The 23,953-nt window shown below is 38.3% G+C and overlaps 1 protein-coding gene across 1 annotated transcript in view; it reads left to right on the top strand.

The window, feature by feature from the left end:
- The window catches only part of MYOF (myoferlin), a gene marked incomplete in the record, with an annotated part of 89,995 nt that overhangs the window by 5,693 nt on the left and 60,349 nt on the right, over nt 1-23,953 (top strand). The window contains 4 exon segments of the mRNA XM_072424870.1: nt 11,399-11,454; nt 13,289-13,380; nt 21,868-21,976; nt 22,388-22,481. Coding sequence (XP_072280971.1) covers nt 11,399-11,454; nt 13,289-13,380; nt 21,868-21,976; nt 22,388-22,481 — 351 coding nt within the window.

Genomic DNA, 23,953 nt, shown 5'->3' with positions numbered 1-23,953 from the left:
AACAGCATAAAGTAACAGCAGTAATTCCCATGATATGTGAATTCTTGCTTGAAATGAATCCCAACTTCAGTTGGCTCAAAAAAGTTCCAATATGACCAATTGCTGTGGCCAAAGAAACTTTCTGTTTGTATCTAATTTTTTATGAAGCTGTTCACCTGTATGAAAAAGTTTTGGTTGTAGCAGTCACAGCTCAAATCATGCAGCACACACTAGTTTTAGGGAAATGTTAATCCTGAACAAAAAATGTAGTCTGTAAGTTAAGGAATGGCTGCCTCCATCATAGCATGTATGATTCATGACCGGTTCTCTTAAGGACACTTCCCGGAATGAGGCCCAGTGTGATGTGAGCAATGCCTTATGGTGCTTGACCCTCTGGCTCAGTATGACCTGTGAAGGATCTTTCTATGTAGACGTCTCAGGCAGTCTAGTTGGGTATTTTTTGCTGCATAATTTTCTGTTGAATCACTGACTTTTTTTTTTTCTGGTTTAGCTATCAACATACTTGGGATGGAAAAACAATGTCAGCAGCTGCTCTTGTTTCACTTGGAGTCTGGTTTGCAGTAATATGCTGTAAAACACAGAATGAATGTATAGAAAAGTGAACGGTTGGTGAGGAATGTTTACAAGGCAATGTATATGTAGACCTTCTATGGTCCCATACTGTTTCCTGTACACAAGGAACTTCTTACACTAATATGCAGAAGACATCAGAGGACAAATCATTGTTAGCAGATGCAAAATGTTCTGGGAAGGGAGAGGGAGGAGGGGTGCCTGCCATGGATCATATAACCTTAAAGAGCAGTCAGAATGTACTTTTATGAACTGCGTGTTTCTGTGTTTGTTTCACCAGCCTTTTACTTATTGAGAAAGTACTGCATAGTCTGTACTGGTGGGACCTTGGTGGCAAACAGGAGAGTAAAATTGGAGCCACACAGAAGGCTTGGTGGTCATTGTGCAATTCTTGGTTGTTAAAAAATTGATAATATGGGCTTCTCTGCCCATATTAGAGCGAGCCGTAGAGCCACCTCGACTCTCTAGAATGGTCTTCCTCATCCTATTTGGCTTGCTTCTGGCTTCTGCTCATTTAAAAGAGCACTCAAAACCCATTTCTTCAAATATGCCTACCCGTCTTCTCCTGTCTCCTAAACCCTTACTACTTCCCATCACTCCATATCTCCCCTCCTATTGTATGAGACCCCCCCCCCCCCCACACACACACACACACACCGCCTAGATTGTAAGCTTTTCGGGGCAGGATCCTCCCATTCTCCTGTGTCACTGTCTGTATCTGTCTGGCATTTGCAACTCGTATTTAATGTACAGCGCTGTGTAATATGTTGGCGCTGTAAAAATCCTGTTTAATAATACTGTAGGAGCACCAGACTATAGTTATTGATGTTGGCAGGGGCAAAAAGGACAACCAAAACCAATCTCTGTAGTAGAAGGGGGAGCCATGCTGAAGGACTGATGATGACCATTGTTCACGAGTGCTTTTATTCCAAAAGCTGATAAAGTGAACTTCTGTAGGGACTTCAGACCACTAGTAAGAATGCAAAAATCACATGAAACCTTTCTTTGGAGTACAAGGTAATCCAAAATAGGGACTCCCGACCACAGTTAAGGATTTACCAAGCTGTTGGCTGGGGCAACCTAAACTCTCAATAGGAGTAGAAGGAATGCCACACAGGTCTACTGGCCATTGTGGTATGCTTTCCTGCCAAAACTTGATAATATGGGCATCCCAGACCACAGTTGTGGTGGCAATAAGCTAGTGGAGCCTAATGAACCTATTGATACCCATCAGTGTAGTAGAAAGAAGCTGCACATATAGCTTGGTGGTCATTGTGGAGATATCTCCTGTCAAATAAGGTTAATATGTGCCTCTCTGTAGGGGCATCGGACTACAGTTAAGGATGCTCTATGTAATCAGCAGTTTCCAGCACTTTTCTTTCTACTCCATTCATGAGTTCATACCCCTGCTGCCATTGACAGAAACTTGTAGTATATCTCTAATAGAGGACTGCTTTTGCAAATATATGGCAAGCTTGCAGTCCTGTGACACCCATACTTCATGCTTCACAGGCTGACTGATCCTGACTTACCTTGCCTATGCCACCAAACTCTGCTTCTTTAAAGATCCAAGCTTTGCTGACATACTTTCAGCACTTCAGTGTGTCCAGTGCTGGTATGATCCATTATTCTCTGTGGTTTCACCTAGTAGCCACTACTTGACTCATAGACACTACTTGACACAGCATAAAGAACCACAGACATGAAGCCTATCCGAGTTTTGTGACACAGTGGTACAGGTAAGTATCTGTTGCTTTCCCAGCTGACCATTTTATTTTTTTTAATAGCAACAGATGCTTTAATAGATGTATGTACTGAGAGAAAGGAAATTCTTCCTTTGCTGTCATCCTGAATTGCAAGGTATCCAGCTATCCTTGGTTTAAATAAGTCAATGATGGAAATACAAACTGCAAGCAGTTCAGAAATAATGATGCAGAAAATATTGAAACCACTGGATCATCTAAACATTCAGACATCTAAAGTTTCTCATAGAAGAGGTCAGCAGCAGTTTTTGCATGTCTCATGGGGCAGGATTGCTTCAAGTAAGCAGTCATTAAGCATGTCGAGTTTAGGCACGCATTGCCTTACGTTGTCTTTATTTTGTCTTATCTACTTAGCCCTGTGCCATGAATTCTGCTTTTGTTATTGTAACAAGTCAGGACGTGACGCATACACCAGGAAAATCGTTCTCATCTATGGCATAAGAAGTGTTATTCTCCTCTTATTTTTTAACTTCTGTATTTTGCAAAACATTTATGAAACTTGCATGACGCCTAACTGTCCCACTTCAAAACCAAAATGCTGTACAACATTTTTCATCTGTTCTTTTATTGATCCAGGAGTGAACAGAAAACTTTTAATTGTGCTTCTCTGATTTTGATGGTTGTCAGTGGCAGTTTAACAGGCTCCATTCATCTCTTGGTTAAAGTCTATAAAAAATGTCTATTTCGGGTCCGGTAATTTGTGCAAATGTGCCAATATGAGTTATGACCTGCAGTACCCTTTGTTTATCATTTACCTAAATGGAATATCACTAAATGTTGTCAGATTTTAAATGGATCAGCAACCAAGAAGATCTTAGAGCCAATGTGAGGGTACCCACAACCTGTGTCAATGGGATTTTGTTTGCTTTAAATCAATATTACATTGCTGTAAAAGTCTATAGAAATGCAGATGAAGTTTTGCGCTTTAGTGAAACCCATCTAGTAACACCCACTCCCTGTAGATTCTAGAATGTGATTTTTGTTTCTGTGCCATTTAAACCTGATCACAACCCAGGTCTAGGTAGCTGGAAAGAGCAGAGGTAGTCGTGTGACAATCCCTCTTTTACATTTTTAAAGGTATAAAGGCTAATCTATGAATAATAATGTAACGCAGGTAGATGTGTAGGATGAGAGAGAGAAAATAATTGATACATTTCCAGTGATCCTGGATTTGGCCTTTCAATTCAGCATTTTTTATATTGGGGAACACATATGTATTTCTCATATGATAATTCTAGCAGATACAGAACTCAAGATGGAAAATGTCCAGTTTAAAGGTACCCATAGATCCTAAAATATCTTAACACCTGTTTTACACATTATTCATGATTTATTGAATGCATTAAGCCTTAGTAACCTATAAAATGTCCTTGGTTTAGCAGACTTGAAATCTGCTTTCAAAGGACTGAAGTGTAAAACAAGCCAAAAAATACAATTCAAAAGTTAACTATGACAAGCAGTTGATTTCTTTGTGTGTTGTGTTTGGAAAGCCCCTTTCACTTCCTGTCTGGTAAAACATTATCATTACCTGTGTCCTGCTGATAATCTCACTAAAATGACCTTCCAATTACAAATAATAACTTAACAGGGGATATAACTCTTTTCCCCTTATCCAAAAACTAACAAGATTGGCAGGACATACACTTTTATTCATGTTGCCTTTAGTATTTAATGTTTTGTTGTTGCACAAAAATACGCCATCCTGGTGTACATATTGCTAGGTTGTAGGTGAGATGTGCCATCTATTTCCATCTTTTGTATAAAATTTTAGATTATGATAAAAAAAAATCTTTCAATTCCCCGAGGTGTTTGGCTACGGTACAATCTTTTGTCTCTTTCCCAGAGAAATATTCCCTAAGGGAACAGAGTCAAGAAGCTATACAGAGGCATGTGTATAATTTCCTTCTACAGTAAAACATCAGTTTTGTTCCAAAAAATGAATCCAATCAGGGTCATCCTAATGCATTGCATGGATTTCAACCTTTCTTACTGATCTTTACCTGCTCCTGATTTGTAGATAATAATATAAACTATACTAGTGCTTAAATGTATTTAATATTTATGTAACTTTAGGAGGCAGAACACCCCACTTACACAATCTGTCCTAGTGTTAAAATAAGAATCGCCACACCATTATTTGTATTTAAAGAGCAACTCTAGCTCTGGGGGATAAATAAGAAGGCTCTATCACTGAGATGTGTAAGCCACTATTTATGGGCTGGTTCTATAATCTATAATTTGCCAGGTTGGTGCACTTGGCTTGTAATACCTTCTGAATCCCTGACGTAGAATGAGTGTACAGCTCAGGTGTTCAGATCATTGTCCATTAACCACAGCTGAGGTTGATGGTTTGGTGTCACACAGCTGATCTGTACATGAAGTAAATGACTTCTTTTATTTGAGAAGGGTTGATAGGATTGATTAGCTTCTATGAAACCTCACATTAGGTCACAGTAACCCTTCTGGCATATACCACTGTGGCCAGTGAGTAGAGACTTTGTTTTGCTAAATTTCCTTTGCAGAAATGACTAGGCTTTATACATTTTATGCAAGATATATCATATATATATATACAATATATGTATTTCTCCAGCCAAACATTTTAGTTAGTGGTCAAAAGTAATCGTCCACATATAAGTCTCCTTTAAGAATGTCTGGGGATGAAAAAGAGTCCAAAACTCCATGCATTTACCTCTTGTCTTACTGCTACTTGTAAATATTTAACATTTTCATTCTGCTCAGGTTTCACAAGTTTGGGTGTTGGCTTGGTTAGTAACCAGTTTTATATCCCCTGGGCATGTGGAAATTGCTTAGTTATTTTGTACCTTTATATACAAATCTCTGTTAGGTATAATTTGCTCCTGTTCGATCTTCACGTTCAGGAATTCTTTGAAATACACTTTCCTTTTCAGTCTGTACTAAAAAATACAATCTTGTGTGGTCATGGGCTAGGCCAGGATGACTTACCTCCCGCAGAGCATCTTCCACATCTATCTTTTTGCCAGAATCCTGGAGCAATGGCCACCAGGATACATATTGGGGGAAAATACTGCCAATATGGTCAGCAAGAACAACGCAACAGTGGATCTAACCCCCTCCCCACTACTTCACCCAAAAACTGCTGCCTTTACATACTATTGTACACACTGCAAATGATTGTGCAAACAATGTGTGTATACAGTCAGCTGTATATGAAGGGTTTTCTATAGATAAAAGGTAGTGCCATAGATGCTAAATGTAATAATAATAACAAAGTAAATAATGCGATTGGAGAATTGAATTTATTATATGGATAATGTCTTTGAACACGTCATGCTCATGTATTACTCTATCCTGATTCAATCTTGCAAAGGTGGCCTCCTTTGAATAACTGCAGCCTCCAATTTGATCTTAATATTCAGATCCAACCTGTCAGAAGCAAACACTAATGGTCTTAGTGCCAGTGTGAGGGTACCCACAACCTGTGTCATTGGGATTTTGTTTGCTTTAAATGAGTATTACATTGCTGTAAAAGTCTATAGAAATGCAGCTGAAGTTTTGCACTTTAGTGAAACCCATCTAAGAGCACCCACTCCCTGTAGATTCTAGAATGTGATTTTTGTTTCTGTGCCATTTAAACCTGATCACAACCAAGGTCTAGATAGAAGGTGGAAAGAGCAGAGGTAGTGGTGTGACAATCCCTCTTTTACAATTTTAAAGGTATAAAGGCTAATCTATGAATAATAATGTAACGCAGGTAGATGTGTAGGATGAGGAAGAGAAAATAACTGATACATTTCCAGTAATCCTGGATTTGGCCTTTCAATTCAGCATTTTTTATATTGGGGAACACATATATATTTCCCATATGCTAATTCTAGCAGATACAGAACTCAAGATGGAAAATATCCAGTTTTAAAGGTACCCATCAGATCTTAACATACAGATCTAACCTGTCAGAAGCAAACACTAATGGTCCAGATAGTTGGTATCCATTGCTCTAAGTATCAATGCTATTATATTGGTAGTAATGAAGTGTATCAGGAAAGCAAATTCAGCTGACCATTTTGTGTATACATACATACATGTGTATGTAATATGTAAAGGAAGAAAATAACTTTTTACACCAGGTCCAGGTATGCTGGACACCTCCATTTTTCAGGTCTTTCCCAGACAGTATGTTCAGTAAAGCTGGAGGTGTGGCTAATCTCATAGTATTAAAAGACTTTCGAGTTGTCTAATTTGTATTGTATTCCAGCCATGACATAGGAATGGGTTGTTCCTGCTTTATCTTTATCTTGCTCTGCTTATTAACTGGACAATTGAGCGGTTTCCCTCCCTTGTGTAAACATCATCTACTAACAGCAATTGAACTCATAGGGAGCTAGAATAACATTACTGAGTCAACTGTTTAATCTGGAATGTTTGTATAGGAGCAATATATATTTACCACCAACAACACTGGAGGAAGATAAACACCATACTCAGTGTAATATATACATGTGTGTTCAGACAATACAGGGTGAATTGACAAAGTATAGAAATATGCATTAACCTTTATAAAGCAAACACATATGACCATATGGGTAATTTTTTTTAAGGGACATTTTGTTAGAACCTTGCATCATGCAAACCAGAACTCAGAACACAAGAAACTCTTTGCACATTGTAGCCTGGTACAGGGTGTCAACAGGTGACACATATGCCAGCTAAAAGACATGCACACACCTTTTATTGGTTTTAAGTCACCTCCCCCTTTACCTGCAATCACAGCGTTCTCTGTGTTTCATTAAATCTGTGTTTCATTAAATCCAGTGAACTTCATTGGGCTTTACACACCGTGGCCCAAATGTTACGAATGGATCCAGCCACAGTGTGCATAGTGCTAAGTAATGGAGAGCAGATAGCCGCATGCATTGCCCAGTATACATTTTCATTATTTGCTTAGTGAAAGGAGTTTGCACTCTCTTCACATAGCTTCATGTGCTCATTGTTGTACCTCCCCCGTGTACTCATTGTGACTGGGCAGTGGAACAGCACTCACAGCCTGGATTTTTTAATAACCGTTTTTTAGCTTTTATCTTGACATGTTTACTTTATCACTAACAATTTTAAACACTCCTTTACCAAATTTTGACTAATCAGTGCAATTTTCAATAAGTGTGCCCAGCTTTTGAAGAAGGTGATATTTGTTAATGAAAATGTGCAACTGCCTGAACAGAGATGATTTTCCCATACCATCTACTCAAATGCAACCAGAGACTTTTACAACTTTGGGTTTCCACCAGAGATTGTTGGAGATTCCCCAAGCAGTACTGGATAGAGTTCGTGAGCCATCTTTGGTCAGCCTAACAGTTGTTAACAGATGGAGAAGAGTACAGAATCATACTTTTACAGAGCACCCCTGTAAACATAAAATAAAAAAGTATTTTAATTTGGATTAGAAGAATAGCTCTCCATTGTCATGGCTAACCTCCAAACAAGTGCAAATGATGCTGCTATTGCTCCAAATAAACTTGAGGACATCTGTAAGGTAAATATTTGATGTTTATGTTGGTCAGGTTATTTTCAGCTAGATTGAGTGGCTTTCTCATGCATGATGGTGGTCTAAAGAGTTTGCCAACTCCACTGTTGCAGGGTGAGGGACAGTTGATTGGGTGGGTTAGTATTAATATCCAGCCACATCTGATTCCCAGCTTTCTTCTCCCAATCCTAGCTTCTTTGATATGCTTGATATTATGGCGGAGTAAGCTTTAAAAGTTTATTAAGCATTCTTCTGCAGAGAAGGTCATTGGTGTCAGCGGTAACTGACATGAAAGGTATTTTTATATTACTCATTGCTCAAGAAACACCTAGGAACTGCTAGGAACCCTAGGATTCCATGGAACTTGGTTGTGAAACATTGCTCTAAAGTCTATAGAAATGATTATTTTTATTCTTTGCAAACTCCTTGCACATAATGTTCCAGCTGAGATTTAAGCCCTAGTAATCTATATTCTGTAAATCAGTTTTATTCCACAGGACTCTATTCGTCAGTTGTCACCAAATAACATCCAGCTTTCAGGTCTTTAGAGTGATGTTGTGTTCAGGGAGTACAGGCTAGTACAGGAATGTCATAGAAGATATATTGGCAGCCCTAAAGTTTCATTCTTTACTCCCTCTTCATCCTCCTCCCCTCTATTGCAAGACATCTAACCTAAACACTGAATATTTTCCACCTATTTTCAGAGAAGGTAAAACAAAATAAATAAAGTCACTCTTTGACCAGCCACTAACTGTAGACCCAGTACCACCCTCCTCAACCCACCTCATCTGGCCTTGTAAATATCCAGGCCCTTCTCTATATTATAGGGGCTTTTCAGCTTGAAGGCCTGCTAATTTGATTTGTTTATAATCTCACCTCTAAAAAGGTAAAAAAAATCTGCTGCTAGTGCCTCACAATTAAGTGAGATTTTGCTAGGCCCTTTTTATACCTACAGGATAGTACACAAAGTCAGCTGTTGATAGGACATTTGTTTCCTAACCATATAAACAATTTATTCATCATGCACGTCTATAGACCATGCATCATGCACGTCTATAGACCAGCGGGCTCTCTGCCTATGCGTGGTCCTGCATTGGACTGTTTTATAGATGCAAATAATGGCAGGAATTTTAGTACCGGTGCTATTTCAATGATGAGCTAGTCCCAGCGGCGGGCCACTCATAAGATTTAGCTCCGCATTGGCTGCGTCTGGCATTTCCAGCATTCCCCCTCAGCTGTACTTTTCTTTGCTACTCCAATGCATGAACTTGACTGGTTGGATTTTCAGAAGAATATTTTTATTAATATTGTTAGCCTGTGCAAAAAGGTTACCACTGAAATTTAGGCTACAAAGCCAAAGGCTACAAATAGAGAAATAAAATAAAAAAAAATGTTATGCCTTTTTCTCTGTTATAAGCTTGTTCCAGATTGAATGTGAAGCACAACCTCTTTGTTTCCATATGAAAAGGGTTTATATTTAATGAGAAGGAAAAATTTCTTCAATTTCTTCAAATAATTTCAAGGTTGGCCCGCGACTTTGTCTAAGTTTTTAATTTTGGCCCTTTGTCTATTTGAGTTACACCCCTGATCTACGTCTTCAAGGGTGTTTTACACTTTTACACTCCCATCTTGAAAACAGTTTACATCAGGCAGCACATTTTTTTTTTCCCTGCCTAAAAAATCTCTGTAGGCAATATCTTGTCTGAGGTCATCTTGTGGCATCCTCCTCGTTTGTTGTTCTTTTGAAGAACTGCTACTTCCATGGTCTATTGGTGTCTTTTGGTACACATGACCATTTGTTTATTTATAACTCACTGGCATTGTCATGTTTCATCAATGGAGTTCTGATGACCATACTGCCTACATACTGGTGCTTAGAGGAACATTGCTCATATTTCTCAATAGCTCTACCCTTCTATATCCTGTGGTTGCCACTGAATCATAGTCTCATGCAATCACTATTTTGTTTGTTTTGGAGAGTTACAGCAAGTAGCAAAAAAATTAGAAAACAAGGAAATCATTATATCATTTGTAAAAAGTATAGCAGCTTATCCAAAGACTTTGACATGTTGCCTTAAATGACTGCTGCAGGAAAAAATGTAATAGTTTCACAATACAATCTGCATATATCTTCTAAAAATATCAGCAAAAGATTGCAGGAGTTGTTTAGCTAGCTATATGCCCTATATTGTCAGTCCATGAAAACTTTGGTCAAATATTTCCATTAATTTATTTAATCTCTGTTTGGATATAAGGGTCATTGAGAATTGATTGGGAAAGACTTTTTTTCTGCCAATTGGTTTGCAATCATTTTTTCATTTGTTTTATTTGAGGATGACAAGAAAATGCAGGGCAAATCAATACAACATATAAACAATTAGGGGAAGCGCAGACAGAGTAACTTTTAAAGTGGAGACTCAGGGACAGCTTATCAAATGGACTGCAGAAGCATCTTCTATAGAAGCAAACTTCTTTTACATCACATACTGCTAGTTGATTGGGGGGATTAGTTTATATTGCTCGCAGTTAGGATCACAGTATCTTTTAAACTTTGCAAGCAATACCAGCTTGCCAAATTTTGACTATGAATGTAATAGATTGTAAGCTTCTTCGGTGACGGGGACTAATATGAATGGATTTTGTTTAGGGTAACCTACTGCAGAACATGTGATTTTCTGCAATATTATATAAACTTATAAACAATATTGGTAAAGCATGACATGTGGCATGTTATCCAGGTATTTTATGAAAATCTGTTTCTGATCGGGTTAGTGCAGATGTTACATTCTCTCTTAACCTCCTCTTTACAGAGAAAGTTTATCGTAAAAAAGTACTGTACCAAAATCTCAGTCACCTCTCAATCATCTCTGTATATTTACTTTATGGATTAAAGAAGGAGACATGTATTTTATTTTTATGAGAATTTCTCAGTTTAGCTCTGCAACAATTGTTCCTGTCGTGTTAAATCCTTTAATTTTGTTTTCACATATAGTAAAAGGATTTCCCTTTTTCTTTAGAAAAGGACTGTTACAAATGTGTTTACAAGAGTAGACATTCTATAAAATATACCCATGGGCCAATATTCTCAAAGGATATGTCCATAAATTCTTTCTCTTCATTTCCCTTTGTTCTCCTGTGCCAATGAAAGGAACCTAAACAACACAAACACAATTGTAGGATCTGGAAGGCCTGTATTATATATGAAAATATATTTTTTCCTTTTGATTCCCTAACCATGACTGCTAAGACTCTAGTCTATATCATGCCTGTTTATTTATTCAGATCAGCTGAAAGGGCATTCTGCACACTTCGTTGACCTTACGCTCAATGTGAAGATGTTATATATGTGGAAAGTTTTGACGTTTCAACTTATAAACTCTCAGTGCCAGTCAGCACAATGCACCCACTTACAGAAGATCCCCTAAACATATTAGTTCCATTTGCCTGACTAATAAGCATCACAAGGGGTCATTCAATTCCTTGTCCTGTAACAATCTAAAGAAACAAAACAAAAACATGTTTAGAAGTGAGTTTTATTGGTGTTTTTTTTTTTCATTTACAGGGGAGAAAAAGAAAACTAAAGCTATCGACAATGAACTCAACCCAGTATGGAAAGAGGTATGCAGGTTTTATATAGTGAGCTTGTATTGCTATTGTTCTGATTTGCCTTTGTGTCTATTTAGCACAAAAGTGTAAATTTCTCATAAATCTTTTTTTACAGGGGTCAGTCATTTTGTAAACTTGATCAAATAAACATTTAAACAATTGTCAATGTAATTGTATCCTCCTATTAGTCATGGAGGATACATTGTTATTTACATTATTTACATTGTCATATCTTTTTGAATAAATGGTTTTAACAATATTTCAAATGATCATGATAATGATATTTTTTCCCAGTTTCTTGCAAACCTTTTATACTTAACCTGTCAGGTCAGAAAGCAAATATTTCTGCACTCACATGGTCACCCTTGGCTTCATTACTTTAGAAGACAAGTGGTGAGAGACAGGGGTGTAGTCATAAAAAAAGAAGAGGGGGCATGGTACTATCCATGGCGAGCGCGCATTCACATCATTGTTATGTTAACGCCTCATTCCCAAATAAAGCGAAGGTGTGCCCACCCCACTACACCCCTGGTAGGAGAGAGCCCACACCCAGTGTCCTGTGCAGAGGCATACCTTGGGGTGGTCCCTTGTGCCCTTTGTAATCATATACAGTTCAACTATTCATGTTGTGCCTATGCTTCAAACATTTGTAGCATGTTTCCCTGTGGCGCAGCAACCACTTCTCTGGTGCCAGTAATACTGATGAACATGGGTGCCACAGAGATTGATGCAGCATAGGGTATGCTTCAACACTCCATGTGCGAAAACAATAGGCTTTCATTTTTTTTTAAATAAATTACTTTTCAGACCCCACATAGGTGAGAGTGATCATAGTCAGCCAGTAGTAGGTACATATACTGTGTTCTAAAGTTGGCGGCTGGCACACGCCACCAACCCCCCCCCCTGTGGTCTGCTGGAATCAGTACGGAGGCATGGAGTTATTTTTTTTGTACAGTGGGAGCAGAAAAGGGCTGTGGGAGGATTTAATTTGAGCAATGCTAGTGGTTCTACCCCACAAATAATACCTAACTATTCACACAAAAGTTAATTAAAAAAAAAAAATCTGTATTAGAGATGTTGAGATTCAGCCTATTGTGTATGACATTATCATTTTTGTTACCCCGTCTCTGGGCTTTTGCATCTATTGGGTGCCTTTTTGCCAACCTTTAGGTATGTGGACCTTTTCATTTTACCAGGATAACTACTTAGAAGTAAGACAGTGACTTAGGAACAACTAGCATGAAGAATTTTGCTGTGTCAGTCACTGCCTTGGAAGTGAAGGGATAAGGACGAATACCAGACAACAGCAAAGAATTCAGAATTGGCTGCACTTATATTTATGATTGGGTAGATTCCCTTAACACATACACTAACGAATTAACCCCTGCAGTGCTCAGATGTCCTGTACTGCTTGTAAAAATTGCATTGCCTATGTCTTATATACAGTGACAAACATTTATGAACATTTTTGAATTTCTGCATGAATGGCTCTATGATAAAGATGTGCACATGTACAACATATTATCTATATTAGGAGGCAAGGTGCTTTATTACCACATATAAGCCCCCTAAGTCCAGAATAAACATAAAATATGTGTAACACATGCCAAGTTTCGGGTATTGGTTATACTTTATATACATGATGGCATAGACTTTTTTATTCTAAGAAGTTATTGATCATTTAGAAGGGGCAGCATGACAAGAACTAATTTAATTTAGAATCTTATGACCCAGGGTGGAGAGAGGGAGGGTTGTGTGAAATCGTCTGGCTCCATGGTATGATGCAAAATATTTGTGGTTTACATCCAACTATATATACCCCGTTTTACACTTTCTCCTCTTGCAGCTTCTGGAGTTTGATCTGAAGGGAATACCACTGGACTACTCCTCGACATTGGACGTCATTGTCAAAGACTTTGAAACAATAGGAAAAGACAAGTAGGTTATGAGTCGATATGTACTGTAATATATCTTGGTAACAATCCTAGTTTATTGGTTTGTTTGCTTTAAAACTGAGAATTCTTACTATGGGTTACTGCACATTATTGCTTAATGATCCTCAGGAAAGAAAAACTACATGGCTCAATGATTTTGCTAGCTTTACAGTGCTAGATCACAAGTTTGAATCTCCGCCAGAACTCTCTCTGCAAGGAGTTTGTATGTTCTCCCTGTGTCAGTGTGGGTTTCCTACGGGTACTCGGGTTTCCCAAATCATCCCAAAAACATGGTTAGATTGGTCGGCTTTCCCTCAAAAATTGCCCTTCTACTATATGAATGACACATGACTATGACATGAGATTGGGAGCACCATGGAGGGACACCTAGTGCTATGACCATGGATTTTGTAAAGTGCTGCATAATATGTCAGCGCTATATAAATACTGTCTGCTCTCATAGTCATATGTGGTTAATGTAGTCTAAGGTCAATTTTAAGGGGATGCCAATTAACCTAACTGCATGTTTTTGGGATGTGGGAGGAAACCCACGCAGACACGTGGAGAACCTGCAAACTCCATGCAGGTAGTGTCCTGTCTGGGATTCGAACCTGGGACCTAGCACTGCAAAGGCCGGAGTGCTAACCCCTGAGTCACCGTGGCTAATAATAATAAGTGATACATTTGGTCCTGAAATGTACAGGTGTGTGTGTGTGTGTGTGTGTGTGTGTGTGTGTGTGTGTGTGAGAGACAGGTCCTGAGATTTCACAGGTATATCAAAGAGTGAGGAACCTTTGAAAAGATTACTGTTACTTTTGATTTTTTTACCCAGAAGCATAAAACATATGACTTATTACTGAAGAGCTGGAAGAATCCCTGGAGTCAGATTACTGGTGTTTGTGAAATACTAATGCTGGCATCTGAATTCTTGAATCTTCTTTGCTTTTCTCCTAGTTTAATGTCTTGTTCATGATGATGGTACACAAAAAGCCTCATTACTGTAAAACTGTTAAGATCAGTTTAACACCTATACAAAATATTGATAGATTCTGCCTGGAGGTAGTTGTAGGGAATTATGAGATTTCTTAACTATATACCTGTTATATTTATGTTTGTAAATTACCCATGTTGATGGGGGAAAAGTATCCTGAAAAATGAACTTCCAATAACACTGCTTTGAATTAAGCCATGTCATTCAACTGGACCATATCATAAAGGAAAATAATATCCAGTCTATCACACATCTACTGGATGAATGCAATCATTCCTGCCTTCTCATTTATACCTGCTCAGATATTCCCATGGGAAAATTCCATTGGCCTAAAAAGGGGACTTGGCACGTTTTTGCTAATATGGATGTAACAAACATAGGATGGGTTGTAAAGAATTTACACTTTCGCATGTATATTTCAAATAAGAGTATCTTTTATTATAAATATAGAATTTAACCACTACTTCAGATCTTTTAAAGTTTACATCAAAACATTGAAACCCCATTTTATTATTGTGTAGCTCCCTTGTGCCCCTAACATAGCTTTAATTGAGGCCATGAAAAATCCTGGACCTTTAGGTATGAAAACCCTGGACTGGTGCTGCATGTGTATCAATCTTCAAGCAGTGTATTCTTATTGAACCTCTTATGGCATGAATATGTTTCATATATATTTGATGCTAGGTCCATTTTCCCCTTTTTGGAAGGAAGGGAGTTGCACATTTTGTCTAGGGATAGATAGATTAGGAATAAAATTTACCTTATCACTTGCTCTTGCAACAAGTGGTGTTCTGCACTACTTGATACAGCATCAAGGCTGTGGGGACCTCTCTAGAGAAGAATGCCAACTGCTGTGTGAAAGATGAATAATGTGCATGTTGCTTACATTGGTAGTCATTGAGTGAAACAAGTGGTGGTTTATAAATCCACATGTACAAACCTGTCTCTGCCAAGTGGTGTTGGGCCCCAAACTAGGCAATTACCATCCAACAAATAGGCAATCAGCAACAGTTCTGGGAACCACTACCAACTTCTGGAGGAACCCCAGTTGGGAAATGGCTGTTCTAGAGCAATTGAGCACTTGTACATTAAGGCAAATACTAGTTGATTCAGAGTTCCGCTTTAAAGGAGGATTGGATTAATCATATGGTAAAGAAGGAAACTGCTTTCCAAAGACTTTTCTTTATACAATATTAAAGCGCTTATCTTCTGTTTATGTTATTAATAATGGCAAACAGAATAGGTGGGGCTGAGAGGTTCACATTGTAGATCCTGCTAAAAGCAAACACTTTGTGGGTGGACTGCAGGTACAGCCACATAAAAAAACAGTACACCTAAAAATTCTGCTGAATTAAATGTAATCTATTAACTATATACCATACATAAAACATTTACTATATACAATAAAGAAAACCATTTACTTCTTAAAAGTGCTAAACTGCCACATACAATTCCTGCATGTACAAGGCATTTACAGTGTGTTTTTTTTTGTTTTTATTGTTGTCATGGAACATTTTGGAGTATTTTATACTATGTGGTTGAAGGCTTTCTATTTTTGGGGTTTTAGTACAAGTTCTGTTCCTCTTTATTTCCTATAGAAATGAATCCTTTTTTCCTCTTCTCCCTGGCTACATAGGACTCATTTTTGTAGCAATGGCATTAAACAAAGAGGGTAAAATGTTCCAATGTTTGCTAGAATAACTCTGGATGTTCTATGTCATGAATCCCTTATTTGCATAACCCTATTTGACTATATAAATGTGACATGCTATAGGGTGAAAACTATGAACTTTACTTATATATGTCCTTAACAGCTGGTCATGACAAGGCTTCCTTCTAAAGAAGTGTGAGGTTTAATGCATAGATATTTGTTTGATTTCCATGATCCTACAGCAGCCTTTCACAGCAGATCAGGTCTTCAAGGAACCCCTGCTATAATTACTAAATCCACAGCTCACAGTATATTAGTGTTGTGTTTATTGGTAAGAATGCTTCTTACATTGCTGGCCAGTAAGAAGAATGTCAACCTTAAAGATACCCAAAAAGATCAGTGGTAACAGACTAGGAGGCATAAATTGCTAATTTCTCAAGAAACCCCTAGCAGCCTCTGGAGGAACCCAGGTTGAAAAATCACCTGTATGTATATTTGAAATTCTAAAGTGTTATTGTGTTTTTTAACACTGCTAAATCCCTAAATTTGGTTGCTTAACTGCTGCGGTCACTCGCTTTCAGCCGCTAGGCCTCGGGGCGCATGCATTAGAGGTTTTGTCTCATGTTTGCTGTATGCGGTTAATGGCCTTTGCATTTCTTGTGTTTTATCTTGCACTGGTCATAATGCATCATAGGGTATCTGTTCTCCTGCTAATTTTTTTTTTTTTTTTTTTTCTTGGTCGCTTGTGTGCATTCCTTATGAATCCTATGGAGACTGTAGAACAGCCCCGAGACACTGTATGAAACATCTTAAAAACCACACTGCAGGCAAACGACCATGGAAAAAGGGATTTCAGTTGCTTCTGTCATTTCAATGATAACCAGGTTTTGTAGTGATCAGGGACTGGTTGACTGCAGTGAACCACAGCGGAGCCTGTGACAAAAAGAACATCTTGTGGGAATATGTGTTTATATGGACGTACCTCCACCACAATCATGTAATTGCACTGTGTACTAAGCTTGGGGTACTCGGGTAGCACAGTGGCTTAGAGGTAAGTGCTCTGGCCTTTGCAGTGCTAGGTCCCTGGTTCGAATCTAGGCCAAGACACTATATGCATAGAGTTTGCAGGTTCTCCCTGTGTTTGTGTGGGTTTCCTCCCACATCCCAAAAACATGCAGTTAGGTTAACTTTCTCCCGCAAACTTTCTCCTACATCCAAAAAACGTGCAGTTAGGTTATTTGGCTGCTCCACAAAATTGGACCTTAGACTGTATTAAAAAGACATATGAATATGGTAGGGCCATTAGACTGTGAGCTCCTTTGAGGAACTATGAACTTTGTGCAGCGCTGCGTAATATGACAGCGCTATATAAATACTGTGTAATAATAATACTTATCCTAATACAAAAAAGTGCCAGTAGGTAGGTCAAAGCATCAGATGAGGCTCCTCTGTCATGGCAAAGCCTGTTGTTGACTTAAGTTTCTCCCTAGAAGACATTTACCACCTTTGTACAGCCAAAAAAGTGTATTCTGTCATGAACACAATGTGTGACGTGTCTGCTAGGATAAACTTAAAAAAAAAGGATGTTCAAAGCATTTTATGACAATAAGCGATGTTCATATTTTCCCTACTGTTCATTGTGCCATGACCGGGACACCGCTCTGTAATGAGTAATTATTTCTGGTCACATGACTTCCAAACAATTTCCATACCAACCACAAAACTGGTTACAGGCACGCTGAGAACACTGGCTGGTTCACTTGTATGTTATTTTTATTCCTGTGCCGTTTTACAGTTCACAGATAACCCAACAACAGTTCAAAAGACACCAAAATAGTCGAGGAAGTTCTTTGTTCTGTGATTAAGAAAAGTGAAGCGGGAGTATGTTTATTGGAAGGTCCATATGCAGTGCCTGCTGTGGTTTGTATCCTAGCAGCAATGGGGAATTAGAGAACACCCCTCCGCAAGGATCCATGCCTCCACATTCCAGGGTTATATGTTATTTCCTGGCTGACTTAATAGAAAAGGTTTAAAGGGCAAGAAACCTGTGCGAAAACTTTCTTTTATTGTACGAATACCTTTATGACTGAGTTTAAATTTCGCTTTTGGTGATCTGTTTATTGTAGTGTGACATGTGTCTGGAAATCCGGTTACTCTACCATATACATCCCGGCCCGTACATCAAGTTAACTATTCCAGTTTAGACCAATCAATGTATATCAGAAATGGCAATGAGATTTCATGCAATAAAATAAACTTTTATAAAAATGTTATTTAGGCTCACCTGTCCTTGCTTTGTCACGGCCTCTGTTATCTTCCTTCTCTCCTCCTCTGGCCTGGAGCATATAACTCCTTGACATGTATGCAGGAGTTTATTCAGTCCTGACAGCCCTGGGGCTTACTGGAATACACTGCATATCAGACATCCTGCACTGAGCTGCACATAGAAAAAAATGTTTTGAAATGCACAACTTCTGGCCTTTGGTGCCTAAAAGGTTTGTTAATACAATAAATCATCCCAGCTCACGTATCACAATTCTACAAGAGCTTATAAACGTGTACATTTATTTTGCTCTTTGCTTCAAACTTTAGTATTACTGATCCTCAGGTCCAAGGCTTGAGCAGTGCAGGAGTTGTCATGGACTGGTGCACTGCAATCCTCTGATTACATCTCCCATCATGTATTAACCTGCAATGCGGGCCCCGGTACTTCAGTTAATATTGCTGGTACCTCCTACAATTTGATAGTAGTGGTGTATTAGAAGCAACTTGTACTTGGTAAGTTGCATAAGTGTTAAGTATTTTAGTTTAGTACAAGAACATTCCAAGCAGGGTAACTACACTAAACAAAAAGGGAGAGCATTGGGGAGGGGTTGGTAGCGTAGTAAGGAAGTGATATATGCATACTTCTGATTAAGGAATTTGTCACATAGGAAAATTCAAGAATAATGTTGCTTACATATCTCTTTGCACCAGAAGGTGTGCAATAAAAATGAATTTAACTTGCACACCTTAAAGCTGACCTACAGCAGTACCTTTAGTCATGTACAGTTGTTTAGTCTCCCCTGCTGTACTGAATCTGCTTACTCCTATTTCACTGCACACAGTGAACTTTTCAGAGTGTACATTGGAAGCTGCGGTAAGTCAGATAAAACCTGCCTAATTTCTTAAACTTCATCATATCATCATAGGCTGCTTTTTCCATTCTTTTGGTGATTTCAATTATGGATGCTTAGCATCTTGTGTGCATCCTTTGAGGGAAATCTACACATGACTTCTTGCTGGGGTGAATGCGTTAAGGTGCCTGCACATGCCAAGGCGAGCCTTCACATCAGTATATACTTCATATAACTCATGATATAAATTGTTAATAAAATGGCATTTTGATTTCATATGATTACTGACATATTTATTTCACATGGTGGCTTTTTCTGTCATATAAATTCTATTGAAAGGTTAAAGCCTTTACAAAAGCCAACTTGTAGCTTCTTGCTGTGATTTATTCTTTTTGAATACCTTAGAAGGAACTTGACCTAATACACTGAAATCATGCCCCGTAACCTATTCAATATATAGTAGTTAAGTGTATCAGATTTCACCCAAAACTTAAATACCATCCTGCATAAGGCATTTCAAAACTGAAAAGAATGTTAAGTGTTCTTGTTTATTTGAACTGGAGACCTGCAGTGTGAAATGATTTGTTGGGTCAAATTATATATATATATATATATATATATATATATATATATATATATATATATATATATATTATATATATATATCTCCATCTGCATACAGATGGAGGGTTTTAGGGGTTAAAGTACACGTCTCAGGAGAATTATGTAGCCTACCAATTTTTTTGCTCTCCGAGAATCTTTGTTTTTTTCCTGGCTCTCCATTGTGTTCTTTTTGAGCTACTGACGTGGGAGAACTATGGAGGTAAATATTTCTGACATACGTTTGCAACATGCATGTTCTTGGTTGGCTTCAGTACCTTTACATTAACTAGACAGCTAAATAAAAAGCATTTTCCAAAGGAGGTCAGCCCTATTTCCTCATGACCACTGCATTTTAAGTGTTTGGGTTTGTTTTATGTTTAAGTGGTAAGAGTTCATTTTAAGCATTGGTGTTTGGAGGGTGGTGGGTATTGAGTTTTTAGGGTTGACCTAAGGGCTTACTCTAGGTTTTATAATTGTTATAAGGTTCAAGGGTGCTAAAATCCCATACTGGAAACCACCAGTACCAATATGGTGAACAGTTACATGTTGTACATTGAACAACAGTACTTGTTGCTAGTATTTCTTTGGATAGTTTTAATTCCCTTTTCACTTCTACCTGATGACCCCCGAGGATTAGGGGTGTAGAGACTTTAGGACACAATAGGAACTAGAATGGAAAATTCAGCTACAAACAGCATGAGCTTCTAATGCTTCACCATCGAAAAATTAGGAAAAAAAAAGTTTGTATGGTATGACCGACTCCTCTTCATATAGCTGTTTAGAATATCATTCATTTTAAAGTTCCTTCATTGATCAACAAGTTTTGCTGCCTGTGTTTCTGCCTCAAGACAATGCAGCATAGTTTTTAAAAACTAAGGGAGTATACTGGGGGGAATACAGTAGCACTCTGCGGGTAAGTCTCTAAATAAACACCCCCAACCTTTAGGTGCCCTTTTCTTTTGATGTGTACAGCTATTTTGAATTCATAATGTTGCTGTTATTCTCCTGACACACTTAAAGACCTGCAGCAGAGAACTTTCTGTATCTTTCTGACCCCCATGTTATCCTGATCTTGACTTTAGCATGGTGCAGTGCTTGTGCAGAGCAGTTTTACTTCTAGCTTTCTTCTCCCTCCTTTTCGTCCCGTTACACCAAGGCGTGTTCCCTTGTCTTGCTCTAGGGATCTCTATAATTCATACACTGTTAGTTATTCTGGCTGGCTGCCCAGATAGCTTTCCAAAAAAAACTTTGCTCCAGCAAGTACTGGGCATCTGTTCAAAAAAGCATTTTTTGTGACTTTGTTCTTAATAAAACTCCAGATAAAGAGAGGTTATTGCAGACCTCAACACCAAAGCAAGGGAAAAGATACAAACAAACAACCATGCACAGAGCCATATAAAGAATACCCCCTCCCCTTTTCAGCTCCCCATGCAAAGAGCCAATCAATTCCAGACAGCAAACTTTTGTCATTCTTGCAGAATTCTTAGAACTTGCAAGGAAGAAGGAAAAAGTTGTGCAGTGACCAGACCACATAGTTAGATCGTTTATCATGTGAACTTCTTTTCCATAGTGCCTGAACAATATCTGAGAGTAATCGGGTTATAAAAAGTCCTTCTTTTTGAGCCTTTAATAGCTCATGTAGAATTTGTAACTCTTCTTCAGGCACTGTTGACATTGCACTGACACACCACCCCTCTTTCTTCTAGCAGAGTCGAGATGTTTCGAGAATAGCATGCAGGTAGTGGTGGGCTTACCTTCTAGAAAGCCAAGCATCCATTTATCATTGAGTGTCATGGATGCATCCTAAAATAAATGCTAATTAGTAAAAGAAAGGTCATGTGCAGATTATTGGGGGAAAATATATATCATTTTGCATACTCAAATCATTGGCAAAAGGCAAAGTATAATAATCCAAGCCAACCACTGATATTAGAATGCACCTAGTTTAGAGGTTGTTTCTAATTGCTTGCTGTGTGTTTATGCACTTTTTTTACATCCCTTGTGTTCTTTGTACTCCCTTATTAAAAAAACCTGTTTGTATAAAAATATATACTTTTTGTTTGGATTTAAAATAATAAATATTTTAGGGAGATAACATCAAGTTTAATTTATTCTTTTTTTTGTTACCAGATTCATTGGAAGTACAGTTTTATCTCTTAAGGACTTTGCAGGAGGGCAGAGCCGATCGCTTCCGTTTAAAGGAGTAGCTCTAATGAGTGAGAAAGGCCAACCCATTGGTGTAAGTATTTCAGCCTTTATTCTTGACTATCAGTAAAAGAAAGGGCAATTTAACTTGAAGTGGAGGACTGGTGTGCCTGCTCACAAATGCATCTGCCACTTTGATTAGTCTGGGCATAGCGTCAATTGAATGTAAATGGTTTGATAATTTTAAAATGCAATTTTATTTTTTTTAAATGTATTTTTGGGGTTCATGTGCAGATGAGGAGGGGATTAAGCATTGGGCTGGCCATTGTAGGTTTGTGTTTTAAAGACCCGTTTCTGGTATCAAAAACCTGCATTAACAGCTCCCTTGAAACCAATGTACCATCCAAACACTTCAAAGTGGTATAGATAATTATTGTAGCTTGCTCTTGACTGCTATTTTTCAGTGCAGGATCTCCTCTAATACATTCCTCTTCCCTTTCCACAGTCCACTATTGATCTTATGGTGTCCTATGAGGCACCTGCATCTCCTACAAGTAATCCAAGTGATCCAGGAGGAACAAATTCACAAGTGGACGGAGGTATGTGACCTTTGTATAGAATTGTGTGTCTGGTTGACCATTTTTTTAACAATTTCATTGTGCACTATGTTAAGGAGGAGACCTCCATACTTGGCATACTACTGCTTTTGATATTCCAAATGGAGGACCCAATCCACTGATATTTAGTAAATATTTTAAAATACCATGTGGTGTTTGACATTACTCTCTTGGATACACTAGTTTAGCATTTCTGTTGCCATAGAAAGCTTTCATGTTTCATTAAAACAATCCTTTAGTATATAGTGTTAATCAGCAGGTGGTGAGTGAGGTTTACACACGGGCAGGAAATCAGCACAGTGTCAGTGTTTTCCATTGTGATAACAATGTTCCAACATGGAGTCTGCGACCTCTGCTCCATCATCAAAAGATTTGTGTTTAATAATGGACGGTTTAAGCCTCCTAGAAACCTTTTCCTGCCATTGTAAAGTTGTTCTATAATCTAGAAGGGAAATACTTGGAATATTACTAATCAGACTTGTTTCCTGTTCATTACTGCAGCTGTATAATGTAGATTATCATACTGGTTTCAGTTTTCTGTAATACTTTCTGTTGATAAAATACCACCTACTTGCTATGCATCCAGATTTTTTTAAATTGTTGTTAGTCCTTCCTTTCTTGCCTTCCCTTTCTCTGTGTTATTGGAGTGTGCAGTAAGACATCTATACCAGCTGAGGGCCACAAGTAAACAGTGTAAATATAGTTTCCTTGACAATATAAAGGTGGATACTGTTGGCTAAAACATCAACAGTATATCTGGACAGTTAGTGGTTATTCAGATGTACCAGCCTGACACTGTCTGCAGAAAACAACTCTGGCATGACATTACCTCTGAGCAATGCATTGCTGATGTCTCCATTGGACCCAGTTATATTGGACTAGAAGGGTTGTCGACACATATGCACTGGCTCATAAAACAACACTGGTACACATGCACCCTCCCTGACTGCCACTGCACCAATTCTTTCTCCCGTGCTGGCCACTACTACATTAATATGCATTGCATTGATGGATGCCACTGCAAAGTTGCTCACTACTCATCTGACCCCTTCCGCACCAATGCACACACTGATTTCCACTGCAGTGATGCATTCTTCTGCTCTGGCTATTACTGCACTAATAGACTTCCATGGTGGGTACCACTGCACTGTTGTGTGTTAACATCCTGCCTGCCACTTTGCCAATGCACACTTGATGCCAGAGTGATGGTATACACTACATTCCGTAGACCAGGGATTTCTAACATCTGACTTCCAGAGCCAGTATCTGCACACATTTTAGCATTTCTCTTACAGCTAAAAGTAAATTTAGCATGGCATGGTTTACAACGTGTCAGTAAATGATGCAGTTCTTACAAAAACCCTGGCATGAATGAACTCCTCAGGCTGCATTTTAAAATTATACCAATAATTATTTTTTAAGGAGTTTAAATATTATCCCATTAAATAAACTGT

Source organism: Pyxicephalus adspersus, chromosome 10, assembly GCF_032062135.1.
Source record: "Pyxicephalus adspersus chromosome 10, UCB_Pads_2.0, whole genome shotgun sequence".
NCBI lineage: Eukaryota > Metazoa > Chordata > Amphibia > Anura > Pyxicephalidae > Pyxicephalus > Pyxicephalus adspersus.
Note: the sequence above shows the minus strand (reverse complement) of the source record. Positions and strands in the feature narration are given on the sequence as shown.